This window comes from Eleutherodactylus coqui, chromosome 4 (genome assembly GCF_035609145.1).
Source record: "Eleutherodactylus coqui strain aEleCoq1 chromosome 4, aEleCoq1.hap1, whole genome shotgun sequence".
Lineage (NCBI taxonomy): Eukaryota > Metazoa > Chordata > Amphibia > Anura > Eleutherodactylidae > Eleutherodactylus > Eleutherodactylus coqui.
In genome coordinates this window covers 246,500,941-246,523,027 of record NC_089840.1, presented here as the reverse complement: position 1 = coordinate 246,523,027, position 22,087 = coordinate 246,500,941, and the positions used below count along the sequence as shown (strand labels likewise).

At 42.2% G+C, this 22,087-nt stretch overlaps 1 protein-coding gene across 1 annotated transcript in view; it reads right to left on the bottom strand.

Annotated features, from left to right (window-relative positions):
- Positions 1–18,894: 18,894 nt before the first annotated feature.
- Positions 18,895–22,087, bottom strand: part of DNTT (DNA nucleotidylexotransferase) — a 334,552-nt gene continuing 331,359 nt past the window's right edge. The window contains exon 11 of the mRNA XM_066598828.1: positions 18,895–18,981. Within this exon, the coding sequence (XP_066454925.1) occupies positions 18,895–18,981 (87 nt within the window). The remainder of the gene's footprint in view (positions 18,982–22,087) is intronic.

Below are 22,087 nucleotides of genomic sequence, written 5' to 3'. Positions count from 1 at the left end.
ATTATTTTATGCTAAACAGAACAACTCTTTATTCTACTTTGAGAAAATCCGGCTGTAGTAATGAGATAAGTATTCATGTATTGAGATTAGCAGGGTTCATAGTCATTAGGAGAAACTTCAAAGAGAGAACAGAATTAAATTTTCACCTACTGTTTTGCAACTCTGGTCATAAAAGTACAAAATTGCAAAATGATCCAGTAGGAGAAAATATATTAGGACCTGAAAAATGTATAGGAAATGCATTTAATAGTCAAAAAGGCCGCAAATTACAGGAGATTTGGGAATTTAATGGAAAAAGCAAGTAACCTCACTGGATTTTAGTTCTTTGGGCCATATAGTGACATGGCAAGAATGCCAAAAGGCTGGTCAGAGTTGTGTATTGGCATAATTAGAGTAAGGGCTCTTACATGATATGTATTCTGTACAAGCTTGGGTGCAAGGAGCCATAATACTGTCCATGATATGGGCCGAATGGACTCATACTATACTTTCGTAGCTCTAGTTTCGTAGGGAGTAGAGATGAGCGAACATACTCGCTAAGGCAAACTACTCGAATGAGTAGTGCCTTATTCGAGTACCTGCCCGCTCATCTCTAAAGATTCGGCTGCCGGCGGGTGGCGGGGAGTGGCGAGGGAGAGCGGGGAGGAACAGAGGGGAGATCTCTCTCTCAGTCTCTCCCCCCGCACCCACCTACTCACTCCCGCAACTCACCACCCACCCACGCCGGCAGCCGAATCTTTAGAGACGAGCGGGCAGGTACTCGCTAAGGCACTACTTGCTCGAGTAGTTTGCCTTAGAGAGTATGCTCGCTCATCTCTAGTAGGGAGGCATACATGGGTTCTTGGGATGGAAGCCAACAGACATAAATTGTGGCATGCTACATAAATTGCATAACTGTTAGGAAAGAATAGAGTCCATATTACAGTTACTAAACTTGGACGTCCCTAAGACTTGGGTTTCTATAGTGATATAAGTCAAGTTCAGAGGAGCCATAGGCAGTCTCAGCATGGTGGTAGTATTATTTTTTTTATTAAATTACTTTTTATTCTAAATTTTTTATTTGACAAAGCAGCTGCAAACATATTCTTGCATTTTCGTGTTCATATAACAACATATACGAAATCTTGTGTTTTCAATTGAAGTAACAAAATACCGACATCCACTTAGCTTTACCAGAATTCCGCAGCGTGAAATAACCCACAGCATGTCCTACTTCCCACGGGATTACCCGCGTCCGGCTTCCATTGTAGTCAATGGAAGCCGGCCATCACGCTATACTTCCACTGTAGCACAGCGGAAGTATAGCATGAATACGGGCCGCACCCACTGCCGGCCGCATTATATGACACTGCCGGCGTGTTATGCACTGTACTGCGCATGCGTGTTGGTGCATCATATGGGACTCACGCAGTGGATCCGGAGGTGAGTATGTGGTCTTGGGGGGGGGGCGCTGTGATGGATTCGGCTGCGGTATTCAGATTGCCGTGGGCATGAGCCCTTATAGTCATTCCTGCTTTGGTTACAATACAAAGTTTAAACACGATCCCATTGTGTGCATAGGAGGTTGTTGTAGTTAAAGAAAAGCAAGATAAGGGATCTTAGCAAGAACTGAAAATACAATTTACATTTTCGCCCTATGGTAGTAGCATTATGCACACCAAATGCATTTATGAAAGTGGTCTAAAACTGTGTTATTGTGTCTCCAGTAAAACCTGTAACAAATCTTCACTCACAAAATACATAAAAATAGATATCACTCTTTATTAGTAAGCAATTAAATATACAAATACATTTCATAAAGATGACTCACTGATTGACTGACTGATTGACTGGCCACTAATTCTCTAACTTCCCGGTGTCATACAAGCAAGAAATTTGGCACAAGCATTCCTTAGGTCCTAAATAAGAAAGGTAAAGGTCACAACTCGATTAATCAGTGACAATTGCAAAAGTAAGTGCATGCCTATGTAATGCACCTAATCCAATTTTCTAACTTCTTGGTGTCGTACAAACATGAAATTTGGCACGACCATTTTTTAGGTCCTAAATAGGAAAAGTAAAGGGGTCACAACTTAATTATTCAATGCTAAGTGCAAAAGTATTGGCACCCCTATGTAATGCACCTAATGTAATTCTCTAAGTTCCTGGTGTTGTACAAACCTGACATTTGGCACGACCATTCTTTAGGTCCTAAATAGAAAAAATAAAGGGTCACAACTCGATTATTCAAAGTTAATTGCAAAAGTAAGTGCACCCCTATGTAATGTACCTAATCTAATTGTCTAGTTTCCCTATGTCGTACAAACTTGACATTTGGCAAGACCATTCTTTAGCTCCTAAGTAGGAAAGGTAAAGGGGTCACAACTCAATTATTTAATGCTAATTGCAAAAATAAGTGCATGCCTATGTAATGCACCTAATCTAATTCTCTAGGTGTCGTACAAACATAAAATTTGGCACAAGCATTCTTTAGCTCCTAAATAGGAAAAGTAAAGGTATCACGAGTTATTCAATGCTAATTGCAAAAGTAAGTGCACCCCTATGTAATGTAACTTCCTGGTGTCATACGGGCGTGAAATTTGGTACAAGCATTCTTTAGGTTCTAAATAGGAAATGTAAAGGGTCACAAGTCGATTATTCAATGCTAATTGCAAAAGTATTGGCACCCATATATAAGGTACCTAATGTAATTCTTTAACTTCCCGATGTCGTACAAACATGAAATTTGGCAGAACCATTCTTTACGTACTAAATAGGAAACATAAAGGGGTCACAATTTGATTATTCAATTCTAACTGTAAAAGTAAGTGACCCCCTATGTTATGTTACTTCCCGGTGTCTTACAAGTGTGAAATTTGCACAAGCATTCTTTAGGTCCTAAATAGAAAAAGTAAAGAGGTCGTAACTTAATTAGTCAATTCTAAGTGCAAAAGTAAGTGACCCTCTATGTAATGTAACTAATATCACACATCTGAACCTCACAAACATCAAATTTGTCATGTCCATTCTTTACATCCTGAATAAAAAAAGTAAAGGGGGTCACATCTTCAATAATCAATTCTAAGGGTTCAGTCAAACAAGTGTAGTTTACAGCAGGTTCCTATGGAAGCACTCACACGGACTCTTTTTAGAAGTGCAGAATCTGCGCTTCTAAAAAAGAACAGACAGCGAGTGTCGACTTGCCTGTCAGCTCCGTGGTGCGCAGCGATGAAGGGTTCTTTCCATAGGCTCCTATGGGAGCCGTGGAAGCATGCAGCCCATACCACGGACTTGTGACCGGGATGCTTCATGGAGCTAGAAGCAGCCCGGTCACGCAATCTTTTTTAGGATGACAGCAGCGTGGTTTACATGTTGCTTAGCAGCGTGTAAACCATGCTCATCTGACTGTACCCTAAGCGTGAAAAAATCTGCGATACATGACATAGTTCATTTCTCAGAAACCTTAAAGCTTAGGGAAATTATTTGTATACTGAGGAGAATCTACCTCACCTCTATATGTATATACTGAGGAGAATCTACTGCTTCTCTATGTGTAAATACTGAGTAGAATCTACCTCACCTCTATGTGTGTATAGAAGAGGCTGCAACCTCCAGTCTGGGTGTAAATTTGAATAAAAAGCGCGATACCTTTAAGAGTAAAAAGTGAGGAGAGTGGGAGGAACGGCACATTTTGCAGAGGAACATCACTACATGCAGTGTGAGGATAATCTAATTCTCCCCTGTGTGTATATGCAGCATCCCGTAGGGTGACCCCGGACACATGGCATACGCTGAAGAGCTGGGAGCGCAAGATGCTGGCTTGTCACGGCAGCACTTACCATGCTCCCTCCCAGAGGGACACACGTAGCCAAGGCCAGGGCAGCACTGGGCCTCTTCTGGACACCCTCGGCATGGGGATGCCCAATTAACATTAGGACAGGTGAAAGGGTTGTCACGGGTGACGCCACCATTCCGGTTCCCACTGTCATGAACTTCGGCAAGGAAGTAAACGAGCCACAAACAGTTGCATAGTACTTCAGGTCCCTGGAAATGGTCCAGGTCTGTAATAACATTTACTTGAAACTACAGCAGTACAAGGCACAAATGACAAATTTGGAAAGTGCAGCCATTAGATAAGACGAAGTACCTCCACACGGCAGACCTAGACTTCAGGCCACCTGTGTGTAACTAAATAAAGATGCATACCTCCACTCAGCAGGATCCAGACTTCAGGACACTGGAGTGTGAACAATGAAAGTAGAGTACCTCCACCTAGCAGTCCCAGACTTTAGAATGCACGGGTGTAAAATCAATTAGGAATGAGTACCTCTGCACTAGGCCTTGCCACAAGAACACGCACGCTCGACTCATGCTTTCTCTCTCTTTTGGAGGCTCACTCCTTTAGCAACATTGCTGGTGGTGTATGGGAAATCTCTTTTCCTCCTCCATTCTTCACATAATGAGGGCTGAAGGTGCCCCCATGTAGCTGGACCTCTTTGACAGGAACCCAGAAGACATGGACCCTTTCCCACTCTCATGCACACCCATTTATATCTTCCCTCACCCCATGTGACAGGACGTAATTGTTACATTTGCAGACAGTCTCTATGCTTTGCAGACATTAACCCATCACATGCTGCAGCTGTGCAATACACATAACGGAATGACAAGACAGTTTTGCACAGAGCATCTACATAAGACAGACATGTATGACATTATAGAGGGGGCCAGAAAAGTGTGTACTGGGCCACTACATATACATATTTTATTCGTTGGTTCCTCTAAAGTAACCTTGACTTCATAAAATTTTCCATGCAAACAACATGTAAACACCTGTACCAAGGTAACTTGAGTGAAGCCGGGTATATCAGATAGTAAAATATATAGGAGGTGATTGAGCTAAAAGAACAGCCCCTCAACAAGAGATACAAACTCCTAATGAAGCTGCTGACGCAGGGCAATCCACGCCGAGGCGTTTCTTGGGACCTATTCTGGCATTTGCTATGTACTATTTGTACTTGTTGGTTATTTTATCACTTTGTAGTTCAGTGCATTGCTATTTATCCCCTGTGCAGTATTGCATGGTGCAGTGAACAGTGTCTTATGTATTTACAGTATATTCATGCATCCTGCAGATATTTAATCCTCTCTATTTATACTGGATGGTCATTATCTTTGTATCTCTTGTTGAGGAGCTGTTCTTTTAGCTTCATTATTTCCTATACATCATATTCATGCTTTCTCTATAAAATGTATTTGTATATTTAATTGATTGATATCTATTGTTATATATTTTCTGAGTGAGGTTTTATTGTAGGTTTTTCTGGTTGTAGTCCTGCTCATATTTTTGTATGTTTGGAAGTATCTTTATATTGTGTCTCCTGTGCCTGATAGTAAATTTGCCCTAGTAAGCTTTCTTTCACAAATGGCAGAAAAATCCGCATTGGATAAATGCACCACAAAATCCACATCTTACATGCCACAAAATTGCTGTGGATTTCTCACTTTTCAAATCTACATAAAAATCTGCATCCAGTTGTAATGGGCTGGGGATCAAGGGGCTAAAGGCTCAGACTCCCAGGAACAGTACAGGTATAAATCTAGCTCTCCTTTGTAGGCTCACTCATTAGAGTCTATTTTTTTATTCTGAACTGGAGAGGAAACGGTATGTATTTTTATGTCCAGAATCTGGCCATACCGGGTCTGCTGGTGGCCGTGTACCAAAGTAAGTCTGGCTACTCTGGGTGGCTCGGCGACTAAAAGGGTATGTCACAAAGCCAGAAAACACAGCCAAAAAATCGGAAGACTTTTTTATTTCTTTTCGAACAGGAACCAACAACAAACTCCTTTGTAACGTGACTGTACCTCTTTCTCGCTTATAAGGGGCCTTAGTGGTGTCTCTTTCCCATTAGCACAGGGTTTTTCACAGAAGCAGGAATAGAGGAGCCAAAGCACTTACTGTACTTGTTATTTTAAAGTCCGATATTAATGGGTTTCTCTGTTCTACAGTAGACCTTGCCAATTCTTCACCGGGGGGGGGGGGGTTCTGATCCAAAGGCCATTTGGCAAACAGCAGTGCACACTGCAGAAACTCCCTCCAGCCACACTTCCCTAACTCTCTGAACTACTTCCTCTCTAATTTCCACTTGCTTGTCCATTGCAGCTCCCTTCAAAGGCACACTAACTTAACAAAATCTTACATAAACAGACTTGTTAGAACATAGCACAAATTTTCACTCTTTAGGCCACTCTCACGCAGGCCATCTTTTACAGCATTTAGCGCGGCGTTTCAACTTTACTTGAACTTACGGTACAACATGAATCGGCCACACTGGGAAAAGTCTTCAGAGCCTGATTTGGTCCACAAGGGGTCAGTTTCTCTTTAGTCTCTGTCAATCTTTGCCTCAAGGGGTACACACAGTTTCAGCAACACAGTTCAATAGCAAAGCATTAACTTCTCATCCTAACGTGGAGGCACTTTACTTGTTACAGGTACACAATGAGGTATGTCTTTCTGACAACCTATAAGAACACAGTTCACTTCCCCTTTACCCAGGTTTGGTGTTGTTTGGTACCTTACATTATGTCCCTTCTTTCTCAGACCCCCCTGTGGCCAAAGTTTCAATACCCTTCAGCTTTCCTACTGACTTAGACCCATATTCAGTAACAGCCTCACTCTAATGCTCTCCTCTACACCAGCTACTCTTGAGTCATTGATGCACACAGCAAAAGCCTTCAGCCATATTGACCCAAACAATCAATAACCGTCCTGCGTATACTGTCAATCTCATTACTTGTCACAGCTCGTCACTTTACTCGGTCTCACTTGGTAGTGTTACACTCAATGTCATTTGACTCTCTTTTCGCTGGAAGTAACTTCCCTAAATACAAGGTGTTTCAAAAATATGGACCCAATTTCAAGGAAGTAAATTTCACGTTTGCAAGTTACACAAAAAGCTACAAATGGTATAATGACTTATTAAGTTTAACTAACCATTTTATAAACGCTCTATATGCCCTCCATCTGTTGTACGGACAACATTGAGATAATAGTTGAATTAGTCCCAAATGCCTCTTAAAGCGTCTTCTTCCATGAGGTCACCGCTGCTGTTATTCAGTTTTTGAGGCTATCCAGATTGGTCGTAAATGGTGGTAGAAAAACATGGTCTTTGATGTATTCCTACAAGAAAAAGTCACAAGGTGTAATGTCTTGGATCTTAAGGGCCAAGAGTGTAGCGCCAAGTCTTAGGGTCCTGTGTGGCCAAACCCACGCTGAGGCAGTGTGTAATTTCGAAAACATCAAACCTGCAGATGCCATTGTGGTGGTGCTCAGACTTGCTGAAAAGTGAAGTCTTCAGAATCTTCATTAAGTTGTGGAAAGGGCCAGTTCTGCAGCAGTTCAAGATTTGTTTGCCCTGTAACTGTGTTTCCTTCAAGAAAAAAAAACGGCCATAAACCTTTCTTTAAGAAACAGCACAAAACACGTTCCCTTTTGAAGAATTACTGTCATGATTTACAGTTTCGTGAGGATTCTCTAATCTCCATATAAGCACCCGGTGATGGTTGACTTTACCACTTAGATGAAACGTTGCTTCATCACTAAAAATCAAACACAGTGAGAAGTTGATGTCCTCCATGTTCTGTAACATCACATCACTACATTCTATACGCTTTCCATTGTCATTTGCATGATGAGCCCATACTAAATCATATAGCCTCCTGTTTAAACGTCACCGGAGATTGCAAGTTCTCGTCTGGCACAGCAAGTGGATTTGCGTGGGCTACACAGAAAAATCTCTTGAATTCTTCTCACATTTTCGGCCGAAGTGCATGGTTACTCTGTGCTCTTGTCTTTACATAAACAGCATGCTTCCTCAAATTGTTGGTACCAATAACAAATACTCTTTGGCACTGGTGGATTAATGTTAACGCAGAATGCAAAAAACACTGTGTTGCAAGATTGCAGTCTTGTGGTTGAGGCTAGGGGCTCTTTGTGTGCTGGCAGAGGCAACTAGTGGTATTTATTCAAAACTATATGCCCTGTCCTTTCATGGAGTAAGAGTTTTGTTTATGGATGGTTCGCGGTTTCAGAAATATTGTAATTTCAAACTGAGTCCATCTTTTTGAAACACCTTGTAGATTAGTTGACTCACATGAATATGCGTGGTGGGGTTACACTCTTGAGCTTTCACAGAGCTTGACTATTATAGGTGGGATCCCAACCAATATGGCATCTAAGGCCATAACTCTCAACACCATATTGATTAGGTTATGCTAAAGTAGCACCAAGTTGGAGATCAGCTCTAAAGGCCCATTTACACGGAGCAATTGCTCAAAAATTGCTAAAAAGCGATTGTTTGAGCGATAATCGTTGCGTCTAAATGCGCGGCTATCGTGCACTTTTCGTGCACTGCTAGCTGATTGTTGAATTCAGTCCAACCTAAAAATTGTCCTTCAACCTTATCAGTAGTTCTCCGCGGGTAGTGCTGATAGCATTGTTTCCCGCTGGAGAACAAAAGAACTGAAAGCTGATAAGAGCCCTCAGGCTATTAACTGCTTAGAGCTAAGGCTTCATTTGCACACCTAATTGCTCTTAAGTAGCTGAGCAGCTACTTAATAGTTTATGCAAAATGATCGCTCCAAGCTGTCAGTCAAACTGTGGATCATCGCTCCGTGTAAATGGGCTTTTAACAATTGGCCTCATGCACCCAAAGTCCCAACAACTCTGTACTATGAAGTCATAGACATTTTGTGGGCTGCCATATATTGCCTTGTATAGCATCATATTATTGAGATTTTCTTCCCTGGAAGTACGTGGAATTAAAATAAGTGACCATAAAGCTTCTGTAGGTAGCAGCCACTATCCTATCAAAAGTATTTGGACAGCCCTATTAGCAGAATGGATATCGTCTTATTAGTATGTCACATGTCTTAAATCATACTACATAAGATGCAAACCTTTGGAGGTGTCAGCCATAGCCTGTGACGGGAACTGTACACTGTTGGAAATACGGGTTAGTCCACTGCACACAAAGTGCAGTGCATCAGCCTGTCTACCAGAATGTAAAGAGGGACCAATGGAAGAATGACAGTTGACCAATGGAACAATGTTCTATGGATGAATCCCACTACTCCATCATCAAATCAGATCAATGTACCTGGATGTGGAGGAGTCTGGGGAACGTATTTACGGCAGATGTTTCATTATGATCTGGGGATGTTTTACATGGCATTGTCTACATCCGCTGGTTGTAGTGGCAAGAACCATGAACAGGGGCGTAACTATAGAGGGTGCAGGGGATGCAGTTGCACCCGGGCCCAGGAGCCTTAGGGGGCCCATAAGGCCTCTCTTCTCCATATAGGGAGCCCAGTACTATGAATAAAGCATTATAGTTGGGGGCCCTGTTACAGGTTTTGCATTGGGGCCCAGAAGCTTCAAGTTATGTCTCTGTGCAGCATGGTTTAGGTATGGGTACGGGTACAAATCCAGATAGAGGAGGGGGCCCAGCTCACGTTTTGCATCAGGGCCCCTGAGCCTTTAGTTACGTCCCTGACCATGAACATGGAGGTGTACCTAGACATTAATGTGCTGCCGACAATGTAGCAATACTCAGGAAATGGTCGGCCATACTTCCAACCAGACAGCACACCTTGTCTCAGATCCAGCGATGTTTTTGGATCTGGATGTTCCATGACTGGACCTGTCTGTACAGTGTCACAACCTGAACCCTACTGAACATATAAGGGATGAACTGGAACCTAGAATCAGGAACTACGAACAGCATCCCTTTTCTTTGAGAGAACTTGCCTGATGTTTGCAGAATGAATAGAGGGAAATGCCAACTAAAGTGTATCAGACGATAGTAGAAAGTATGCCATGGAGAGTATCCAATGTCATTAAGGACATAGGAGCCCCACTAAGTATTAATATATGCAAATCAATACTACTTTTCATTCTTGCCCAGTGTCCAGTTACTTTTGCTAGGATAGTGTATTACACCTCCCTACATCTTAAACATTGTACAGAGCTGTAATATGGCCATATACACAGCCAGTGACTGCCTGTTCCTTAATAAGTGTTAACTTAGCAGGGAATTCTGGTATATTGCTTAATATATTTATTTTGCTTTCCGCCATTGAAAAGCATTATAATCTGCAGTTTATCACATGATTTGCTGCTGACTTAGCAGGCTTTAGGGCCGGGACATTGCGAGGTCATTTCAACAATTGATCAATACTTCAATGGATGACTTCATTTTTTCTCTGGCCCGCTGCCTTTTGTTTATAAGAAGCAGGACGGAGTAGATCAAACTTATAAGAAGTTGAGGCCGCATGCTATTTGTAAGTCATTCGTATTTATTGGGACATAGTAGTTATTAGAAAAAGGGAGCGAGGTCCCTTGATCGTTTGTTCAAACTCACATTGCTTTTCAGTCTTTGACTCGCTGTGTGGAACACCATAGAATCAATTTCCTTGCTGAATGGGATTAGTAGATTACCTGTCAACTACATTGTTAGCAGGAAGACTTCAGTGAACGACTGTCTGCTCTGATGAAGTTTACCCTCTGTACTTCAGAATATCTCTTTCCAAATAGCATATCATAAACTAGGACAGATTATTATGTAACAATGTAAATAGGACAAAAGACTTGAAGTACAGAAAAGAGACAGATGAAAGAGCAAAGAGTTTCATTGCCAAAGAACTATTTTCATAGCTAGCCATTGTTCTCCTAATAGAATACAGACTGTGGTGAGAAAAGAGAAGCTAATTCGGCTGCACTGCTGTGTCGGCTGCATAGCCAAAGTTTGACAAGAGGATTGTATGTGGTGAATGCTAAATGTATACATATTGATGTAAATATGGATGTTGCATGGAATAATTACCTTTATTTCTATAGCGCCAATATATTCTTAGACAAAATCAGACGTTACATACAGTACTGAACTAATGAATAACTTAAAAGGGTTCTGTCACTAAAAAAGAAAAATTCTATACTTATCTATTCCTCCCCCATTAGTCTACTTACCAGATCTTCACCTCCCCCATCTTCTCCTGTCTCCTGCAGTCCAGGGGGGTCACTTCACCTCCAGCTGCCTGATTCTTCTCCTTCCTGTGAGGTTACGTACATTTGGTTGGCAGTCTTCTGCCTGCCAGCCAATGTACGTTATGTCACAGCTCACAGGCCAGCAGGGGGACTGCCAATCTTCTTCAGAGATTGTTCAAGAGAGCTATCTCTGAAATAGATTACAATTCCTTCCTAGGCAGTGAAGCTACAGCACAGGGATGTGACCTTCACTGACCCAGCAGGAAGGAATTTGAGATATGCAGCCCTCATAACAAGCTGGGCTCAGCCTGCAGTGAGCTGACCTGGGGCACTGGAGAAGCTCAAACAGGAGAAGATGTGATAAGGAGACAGACAGAGAAGGAATAGGTAAGTTTAGATAATTTTTTTTAATGACAAAACCCCATTAAGGATTGAGCCCTAATTGCAAGAACTAGCAATCTTTACGGAATTAGGATGCCATGAGGTACGTACTTGTTCTGTACAGTGGTCCAGCCGTAAAGCTGTATGAGCCGCCGGTATCTGTGTATGTACAGATATGAAGCAGTTTAGGGTGCATGGCATGTAGGGGATACAGTGAGATGAAGAGGAATGTTGAAGAGGGATAAATGGAGAAGACTTAGATTACGCCTGTCTACAAATTTGTGTTTTTAGAGCACTCTTAAAACTGTGGATGTTGAGGATTAGCCTGATTTTCCAGGGTAGAGCATCCCAGAGAACTGGTGCAGCTCAGGATAAGTCTTGGAGGCGGGAGTGGGAGGTTCAGTTCAAGGAGGAACTCTAAGGTCATTACAGAGTGGAAAACATGGCTAGGGTGGTAGGCAGAGATGAGGGAGGATATATAGGGTGGTGCCACACTGTAGATAGCTTTATGGATGGGAGTGAGGAGTGGGAATTGTATTCTATAGTGCACAATTAGCCAATACCGTGACTGGCACAGGGTGGAGACATTGGTATAGTGATTGGACAAAAAAAATGAGCCCAGCTGCTGCATTTAGGATAGATTGTAGAGGGGAGAGTTTAGTGAAGGGGGAAGACCTTTTAGTAGAGAGTTGCAGCATATAGATACGCTAGTGCCTTCTACAAGTACATTGGTGCACCTCAAACAGCCTGGCCATCAAGGCAGTACAAACAGAACTACAAGCTCAGGGAGAGTAAATTGTGCCAAAGATGTGACCAGAAGTCTATTGAAGATGAGGCCCACTTTCTGCCGTGTTGTTTCAGATACTCAGCAGTGAGAGACACTCACTTCAAGAGTGAGTGTCTACTCTACATCCTGTTGGGGGAAGAGGAAAACAACGGTCATTATGTTAGTGCCTGCCGTAGACTGATAGGAGTGTGATATGCCATGGACTTCTCTACCGCCTCACCCCTATCCCTTAATCCCTATTCTCTACTCTCTACTTGCTTTGGCAATACTAATGTTTATTTGTTCCTGCTAGTAATGATAATATGAATATGAATTTAATTGGATATGACGGTGTGTACATGTTATAACGATCAAAACATGGTCTTTTTAAATAAACCACTTTTTTAAATTACTTAAACTACTGGGGTTTGTAAAAGATATAAAGACCTCTTGAGGGTATTTCACATGTGGCAGATTTCTGGCAGAAATTTCTATGACTACCCCATACATCTAAATGGGGTTTGTGGCAATCTTTGTATATGGTGCCAAAATAACACAATTCAGATTTATGGAACAAAATTACTGTTACAGAAATGTTGTGTGTACATACGTTTAGGCTGCTTTCAGTGTTATGGGTAACATCTAATTACCACTGCAATACCTGGACTTCCTGGGGTTCGACTGAATCAAAGTTAGATCCCCATTTGTAGTATAAAGGAATGGGGGATCCAGAGCGGGTCATAAGATATAGTGAGAGCACAATAAGGCGATGGGGCTTTCTCATGCTTAAAGAATCAGGTGCAACTGCAACCTTTTTGTACCCTCCATAGTCAGCCTCATAGTTAGGACTTGTATGAGAAAATGAATGCAGAAGTCAAAAGTAAAAAATTTACAAAACTTTTCAATACAAAGACAGCATGAAAGGTAAGATCAGATATAATGCAATGTATTGTTACAAAGCAGTGAATACTCAAATACCGCTATTCACATAGGTGCAAAATCCCTTTAAAAAACAAGGTTACAGGAATTACAAGACAATGTTTTTTTGATATTGGAGCAATAACCTTACCTACGGTTATTTCGGCAAGTCATTTCCTTTTGAATGGCGTCAACTGCGCACTTGCCCTATTACATTTTGTCTGTAACTGCATGGTATGATACATAAAATCCATAGATTAATCAACTTGTTTTTGCACTGTAAGATGGATGCAATTAGAGCCGTCACATCCTATCTCGTAATAGCACCTTCGCGGTAGCTTAAAGAGAGGTCTATTGTTTCCGAGGATAATTGTCGTACATGTTCCACTTATTCCCAATGTACAAAATGTTATAATCATTTCAATGGTTTCAGAAGCTCCATTGTTAAAGAAAATGAGTTTGTAAGAGCCGGCGCTCTCAATCACCTTTAATCTAAAAGTGACAAATTAATACTTACTAAATGACCTTACTTTTTATACAGATAGATGTCCTTGGTGAATGGAGGCTCATTAGAGGATTAATACATTACATGTAATACAAGGCTTCCATAGAGAACTCAAGGAGCTGTCTCTGTGATTAAACTTCAGCATCATGACAGATGACAGCGAAAATTTAATAGCGGGAGAAAAGTAACAAATCTTGCTCTATATTGGATACAATGGCTCAAGTATTTCAGGTTACAATGTCACGATCATCAATTACTACTAAGGAGAAGTTATGGAGGGCTTTTTCTTAAAACTACTTAACCTTCTGCAGAATACTAATGATAGAATCTGGATGTTAAATAACACTTAGAGAGGGAATACATTTACATGTAAGGACAGAGTTTCTGATAATATTAGTTGGATTTTGGGGGAATTAAACTTTGGAGACCCTCAGGGCATTGACTTTTTGGACAATATGAAGAGAAACATGTAGTTTCATTTGGTGGTATTTAGAACCCAGCGAATTTTGGGTAGTTTGTAGTTCTTCTTATTAAAGTGCTAACTAGAGATGAGTGAGTAGAGCGAGTATACTCGCTAAGGCACATTACTTGAGCAAGTAGAGCCTTAGCCGAGTATCTCCCCGCTCGTCTCTAAAGATTCGGGGGCTGGCGCGGGTGACAGGTGAGTTGCGGCAGGGTGCGGGGGGGGGGGGGGGGGGGGGGGGGGGAGAGAGATCTCCCCTCCGTTCCTCCCAGCTCTCCCCCGCCGCTCCCCGCCCACACCTGCCCCCAAATCTTTAGAGACGAGCGGGGAGATACTCGGCTAAGCCTCTACTTGCTCGAGTAATGTGCCTTAGCGAGTATACTCGCTCATCTCTAGTGCTAACCAAATTTTTAACTAAAAAGCCTCACAAACTGTTGACTTTTTTTCCTTTTTAGTTTAACATGGAAATTGAGTAACTAATATACTTCTGTCATTCTTATCATAGTCATAGTGTTGGACTGGAGTACCTATGACTCTCTAAATAGAACCGTGGCATGACGATATCCGATCACACTATATAGCAACTATATCAGCACTGTGGGGACAGAGGAACTAACTTCCCTCTATCTAATCACTGTGTAGTTGCCCAGAGTTGGGGTGTTTTTGGTTGGTATGTGTCTGTCTCATGAGTATTTGTCGTTTGTGTATCTGTGTGTTCTATGTTGGTGATAACAAGCTTTGTAGTGGCAAATCTGTCTTCCCTAACTTGTTGTTGAGTATGGTATTGTGGGAGTTTAGGGAAAGTTGGGAGGCGGAGTTGAGAGTAGAGAGAGGGAGTACAGAGATGTAGTCGGTGGAGGTGGATGTGTCAACGGGAGGCTGAAGCTCGTTTTTGCTTCTGCCTGCGCAGAGCCACGGGCCTATCCCATTTGCCGTGGTATATATTACCTCCGGGGACTGAGGCTCAGAGTAATGGTTCCTGCTATGACAAGTTGGCAGAAGTAACCAGCAAGTAAGGATGAGTAGTGTTGTGTGTTGATCCACCATGTCAGGAGTGTACCCCTGGGGATTGTCTATCAGATGACTTAGACTGAAGACACCCAGATTTCAGGAAGAAAAGTGCCTCCTAGGAAATGAGTGTGTGTGGAACAGAGTTGAATCAGAAGGAAGCCTGCCAGAAGTTTTATGTCTGAGACTGTCAACCTACTTTATTCTTGGAAAGTCAAAGTTAGATTATTTGAGTAAAGAAATGCCATGTACCTCCCGTTTGAAAACTATCCCTTTGTCTGTAGATTCTTTCATTTAACTACTAGCAACTGTTTGCCTAAAAAGAGGTACTGGCGTCATGTGACAACACCGTTAGGACTAATTACCATCTGCCTGTTCTTTGTGCACTGCACACGACTGAGCTGGGCCACGTCGGGGTGAGATTGCAGAGCCACCTGTGACAACCATCTTGGTCTCCTCCACAACGTCCGGCCTTTCACATGGACGCCACAACTGTGATACTATGGTTGCACTTGACTGTAGCATCTAGGGCGTTAAATGACAGGGATCAGAGTCCTTCTGATCCTGGCCATTACAGGAAGAGCTCAGCTGTCAGTCAACATGGGGATCATGCGGAGCAGGACGCATGACATAAATGTCTGTCATAGAAGCTAAAGACAAGGCAGTCTATCATGTTCATTTACATCATGGAGGCTTAACAGTTTAGAAATAGGAGGCCCTGTAATGTCCTGTATATCTCCAGTACTAATATATTCAGTGCTTTATAGTAAATTTGCTGGGGTGAGCTATGCACACCCCATAGGCTTCTCCCCTCACACCACCTTTGTGGCTGCGGCAGGCAATTTTCTGACCCCTGCCTACTTGTATTCGCCCCACTAGCTGCTGGTTTGGGCCAATCTACAAAATAGGACCACTTTGTAATTTTTTGCATCCGTCTCAAAGAGTAGAAAAAGATATGATTAGAATGGATTCATTTTAAGCCGATCGCTGACGCAACTGCACACGCTTCATTGTTTGCTTATAGATGATAATAGCATGGATTACCACCTGCCATCTGTAATAATACATAGATATACACAAAAAGAAAACAATTCATACAGAACAAAACATTGAAATGGTAAGAAAGGGCTTGTAATAAAATACTGCAAATATTTTTATTTCATATTTAGTCTTCTATTGTAAAAAAATGTGAACCCGCTGTAGTTCAATGTGTCCAAAGTATTGTGATGTAAAATACAATAAAAGGGAAAACAACAGTAATAAATGCAATTTTCAGCAGATAACTATAGTGGCAGTTATGTACCATTAGCTTGTGAAAACACTTCAAGCCTTTGTGAGGGCAGCACCGCAGAGCTAAAAAAAAACCCTTAAGTGATGTATGTATGCTGTTTTAGTAGAACTCTAATGTCAAAGAAAATGGATATTAGAAGCAATAATATTACAGGATGTCATTAAACCTGGTGCGTCAACCTCAAAAGTCATGACAAGTGAATGGAGAAAAAAATCACAATCTGTATTGGTTCTAGAGGAATGCGTGGAGACTATGTCACTCCTAGAGATGCCATGCTGGAAACAGGGGTGTTGCCATTAAAATATGGTACTCCACTGAGCAATTATCCTTTAACCCCTATAGTTTAGAAACCTTAGCAGTCTTTATCCTATTTCCAGTACTGTTACACTGCATTGCCCGCTTACTGTTGCTAATTTAGCAGAAGTACAAACTAGCAATACTTTGATTTTGTATGCTTTGCACTTGCCCTTTTAATTCAAGTAGGACATACATTTAAACATTTAGGGGTTAAGAATAGAGATGAGCGAGCGTACTCGGTAAGGACATGTACTTGAGCGAGTATCGTCCTTACCGAGTACCTGCCTGCTCGCCCGCAAAGATTCGGGTGCCAGCGGGGGGCGAAGAGCGGCGGTGGAGAGCGGGGGGGGGGGGGGGGGATGGGAGGGAGATCTCTCTCCCCCCCTGCTCCCTCCTGCTCACTCCCACAACACAGCGCTCACCCACGCCGGCACCCGAATCTTTGTGGGCGAGCAGGCAGGTACTCGGTAAGGACGATACTCGCTCGGGTATCTGTCCTTACCGAATACGCTCGCTCATCTCTTGTTAAGAAGTGTCTTGTTGGTGCTCATTTGCTCTAATGGACATGTGAATATTTTAACCCTTTCTAATGCAATTTCCCTGCTTCGAATGACCAAACAGAAAAGGAAGGGAAAGGAAAGAGGATCCTATAGCTGCCTACAATGTATATAGCACATGTTTCTAACAGTATGCAGAACAGTGTTCCAATGAAGCGCTGTCCTGCATACTGTTACAAACATGTGTCGGACCCCACCCGACCTTGAGCTAAGCAAAGAAATGTTAATGTCGGACAAGGTTTGACACTGGATTCAACTTACAATGAACACCTGTGGCTGAGAACCAACTGTGTGGTGCCAAGTAAGAGATGGAACAATAAATTGGATAGGGATAATACTTGTGTCCTTGTGACTCTTGGTACAGGTAGGCTGGGTCCACACCAGCACTAAATCTTTCCATTGTTTAGCTCTGTACTAATGACGAACAGTAGAAAAAATTGAAGTGTCTGATCTGGCGAATGATGTGGTGCATTTGGCTTTTGGAACATTGTCCAGAATTTTCCCAGATGAACATAGCCTTTGAAAAGTAAATTGGCCAATTACCCCAAAGGCTCTTAATGAGATATTAGTGATGTGCGATTATTATTGAAATCAATGGGAGTAAATATCAATTTCAGTAACTTTGTATGTGTTTTTCTATGAATGTAAAAAGAAAAATAGTTTGGTATCATGTTAGCCAGTAGGAAGAACCTCAAGTAGGTTTGAAAGCTTGCTGTGACCTCATCTCTTTTTGTTAACCATTAAAAGGTTTCATATTTGCAAGATGACTTGGTTTCTCTTACTGAGAACAGTCACATTTTTCTATAAAAGTGGCTCAGTTCAGATTTGAACCTAGAAGGCCGGCACTGCAAGACAGCAAAGCTAACAACTAAGCCACAAAGCTTCTCCTGTTTTCCTTGTCTTGCTTTTTCTCCAGAGAAGGAGAAGGAGAGAAAGAAGGTGAATAATGAGAAGATCATCTTCTTATTCTTTCATCTCCTTGTTCTGTTTCTCCTCCTTCTGCACCTTCTTCATGTTCTGCTTCTTCTCTAATGGAGGAGGAAGAGGATGAAGGAAGATGGTGCTCAGTCATTAGCACTGGTGTCTTACAATGCTGGCGTCCATGGGCATCTACATAGCCTTGTATGATCTCTTTGTGTTTTTCTGTCTTCTGCAGAGAAGGAAGACCAAGTTGTTAGACTTGCAGAGCTGGAGTTCTAGGTTCTCTCTCTCACCAAACAACACTATTGTTGATGTTTATGGTCGATAAGCCTTCATATGCGGATGTAACTTGAGCTTTCTTTAAAAATAGCATTTTACTAAGTTAGAAAACTGTAAGACACTGAAGACAAAATACTGTGTGTAATGCAATAGCAAGTTAGTACTTCAGTTTCTTTGGGGCTTCATGCTATGTTTACTATGTTCTACATAAAGCTGTAGAAAGAAAGTCAAACTACTGAAAGAAGTGCAGACATGAACATCAGACTACTTGCCCAAGCTCCACTTTGATACATTTTTAAAAAAACATATATGTAAGACACACCCTTTCACAGCAAATCTTCCTGCTCTGGAGATTTAAGAATTAGGTTTATCATGCAGATACCTAGCTGATTATGGGGTTTCTAAGCCTGCTGTGAAACATATTTCCTAGCCTAGCCTTAGTAGAGAGGAAAAATGGCAACTTTATCCATGAACCCATGCCACCGTTACGCATTCCTCTCCCCTGGTTCCACATATTCCAAGCCAAGGTGGGCAAAGATGTCTTCTTCAGTTCGGGCTCTCAGGAAAAGTTTCTGCAAAACACACAAAAAAGGAAACTGATACTATTAGTAATTGAGTTGATTTATGAGGCCTTTGCCAGCAATGTATTCTCATAACTAACTTTATTAAGGTTCAGGCGCACGTAGACTTTTTGTAGTACAGAAGGTCAAATTTCAATCAAGGAGAAGAAGAACTGGGCAGAGCACCCTTAAGAGAGGAACCTCAAAGCCAGGGTGATACACAGATGTGCCATGTTTAAGGGGTCAATGTGGAAAAGGTACTGCCAGCCCTAGTATGCTGGTTGACCAAAGGTCATGTAAACATTATATACTAAAGTGGAAGGAGGTCAAAAAGGCCCTGGCGCATGGCCTGTTGGCAAGCAATGACTTAAGAATGGCCAAGGGCACTAATACTGAATTGCTGGCCACCAATGGTGATGAGTGTTTTTGCATTTCAGACCCTGAAAGTCACACATTGTCATATAGTTAATCCAGATGTCTAATGAGGAGGTCTACCCTGTTTACCTGAAAATTAGACCTACCCCGAAAAAAGCTGTAGCCTAATTTTCAGTGAAGCTTGAAATATAAGCCCTACCCCAAAAATAAGCCCCGTTCACACTACATTAAAAAAATAATACATTACCTAGCATGCTCAGTCCAGGTCTCTACCACTGCTCTCTCTAGAGGTTTGGCGAGGTTCTCACCTCCAGGAAGCGATAACTGTGATTGGTTCTTCGACTGCTGCTTAGCCAATGAATGCAACACTGGATGAACCAATGCGATGGCTGTGATTGGCCATAGTTCAGCTGATTCATAAATCCCGCCTCTACAATGCGATGGCTGTTAATTGGTTCTTCCACCGCTGATCAGGCAATCAATGCAGCTCTGGTTAAACCAATCACTGCAATCGCATTGGTTCATCTAGTACTGTATTGATTGGCTGAACAGCGTATTAAGAACCAATTACAGCCATCACTTCCTGCAGGTGGGATTTATGAATCCCTTAACCAGGAAGTGAGGTTGTATGAGCGGCCGAGGGCTGTGGCAAGCACGTCATAGCTGTGGAGAGCAGCGAGAGGGACCTGGACCGAGCCTACTAGGTTAGTATAATAAGACCTCCCCTGAAAATAAGACCTAGTGACTCTTTTGGGGCAAACATAAATGTAAGACGGGGTCTTATTATACGGGAACCTGCTGGTTCTCGTATAATAAAATATAATTTCAATCAATAAACTTGGATTCATTGTGTTTCAAGACAGTCATTGCCTGTCAACAGGTCATGTCAGAGTCTCCGCTCACTTTAACTTTCTTCCATCTCAATTTTCAACCCGGTACTCTCTCATGTATATATTTATGACACAGCTACATATGGGTTTTTATTTGACTTGATTCCTAACAGGACGCGATATCACGGTGTGCCGGGCCATGAAGGTGGTTTATCTACACTTTGAATTACTCTACAATGAGTTTTGTTGTGCTAAGATAACAATAGCCTTTTTATAGGTTAAGATAACTTTCTGCACTGTGCTATCGCAATCAAGGTAGAAGCTGTCTCATCTGTATGTGTTTCTATGCAGTGCAGTTGTTGCACAATGGTTGACACTGAAGCTGCTGATCTACAAAATTGTGTGTGCACCCCACCCCATCCCAAGCAAGCGCTCTACTAGATGGACTTTCTACCTATTTTTTATGCCTTTTGTTTTGCATCTAGAGGTAATGCAGAAAGAAAACAATATACATGACATTATTTAGCACCAAGTAACAAGTAAAGAGACATTACAGATTGCCTTACTAACCGATATGACAGTATTTAATGTGTTTGCCAATAAACTTCAGTCTTAAAATTACTCAAGAGTCAGATTTTTATTGCAGCACATTCATAGCACATTTCCACGTCAGTCTGCCTTACATTATAGCCATGGCTGTTTGGTCATTAAGACACTGATTGTAAAACTTGAAAAAACTATTCAGATGTCCCTCTTGCTGAATATACTGATACATACATAGTTAGATTAGCCTCAGGCTTCTTTCACATGAGCGCAAAACGGCCGGCCGATATGCTTGCGAGACGTAAAAACGCCCGGCCGGCCAATATAGCTGGAACTATGTTTTGGGCCGGAACACATCGGCCGCTGCATGGGCTTCTATGGGAGCCCATGGCAGCGGCCGTAGGTGGGAGGGAGTTTAGCAGCATGGCTGCTAAACTACCTCCCTCTGTTCTCCTCCCCTTTCCCATGCAATCTTACCTCTCCTCCACGTGGGAAGGGGGAGGAGCTAAGTGCTGATCTGCCCCGCCTACTCCCATTGATGCCTATGGACAAGGATGAGAGGAGGTGGGGGTGGATCAGTGTTTAGTTCTGCCCCTGTCGAGTCCCTTCCATTGCACAGACCGAGCGGGGAGGAAGAGAGGTAAGCCTGCAATGGGGAGGGAGGGGAAATGGGAGATGGCCTGGTGAGGTCGGCGCATTTGAGACGGCCTCACCAGGCCATATGAACGGGCGCAGAAACGTTTGATTTGTGCGCCCATTCACCAGTTTTCTCGCCCCCAACGTAGCGTATATTTGCTGGCCGTGTGAAAAAAGCCTGAGCTAGATGTATCCTCTGTGAAATAGATGGAAAATAGATTTCCTTGCATAGAGCATGATAAATCTATATGGAATTCTGTCTTATTTAGCAGAAAGGCTAAATTTAGTATTGAAGAGACCATGTATCTCAGACCAGTAGTTCCTAATAATCGAGTAGTCCCATTACCTACTTTGACTGGATCATCACCAGAGAGAACATGGTCATGCCTGTGACTTACCACTGGTTGAAGTTCAAATTAGGTGGCACCATACCAGTGGGGCTCACCCTATGATTTAAGAATCACTGGTCTACCCCTGCCTACATCCTCCCTCTCTCATGGTACTTAGCCATTACAACAAGTATCACTGTCCATAAAGGTAAAATTTTGTAGGAGTCTTCATTCACATTAGAACTTGGTCATTATTTTTTAATATCAGTACAGATTATAGGAAAAAGCCAGCTTTTTCTTTTTTAGGGTGCCTACCCACTAGCAATATATTTTCTTGTGGTGCGAGTGCCTTGCAGTGCAGAAAAAACTCTGCAATAACGTTCAGTGTTTTCAATGGGGCTGGCG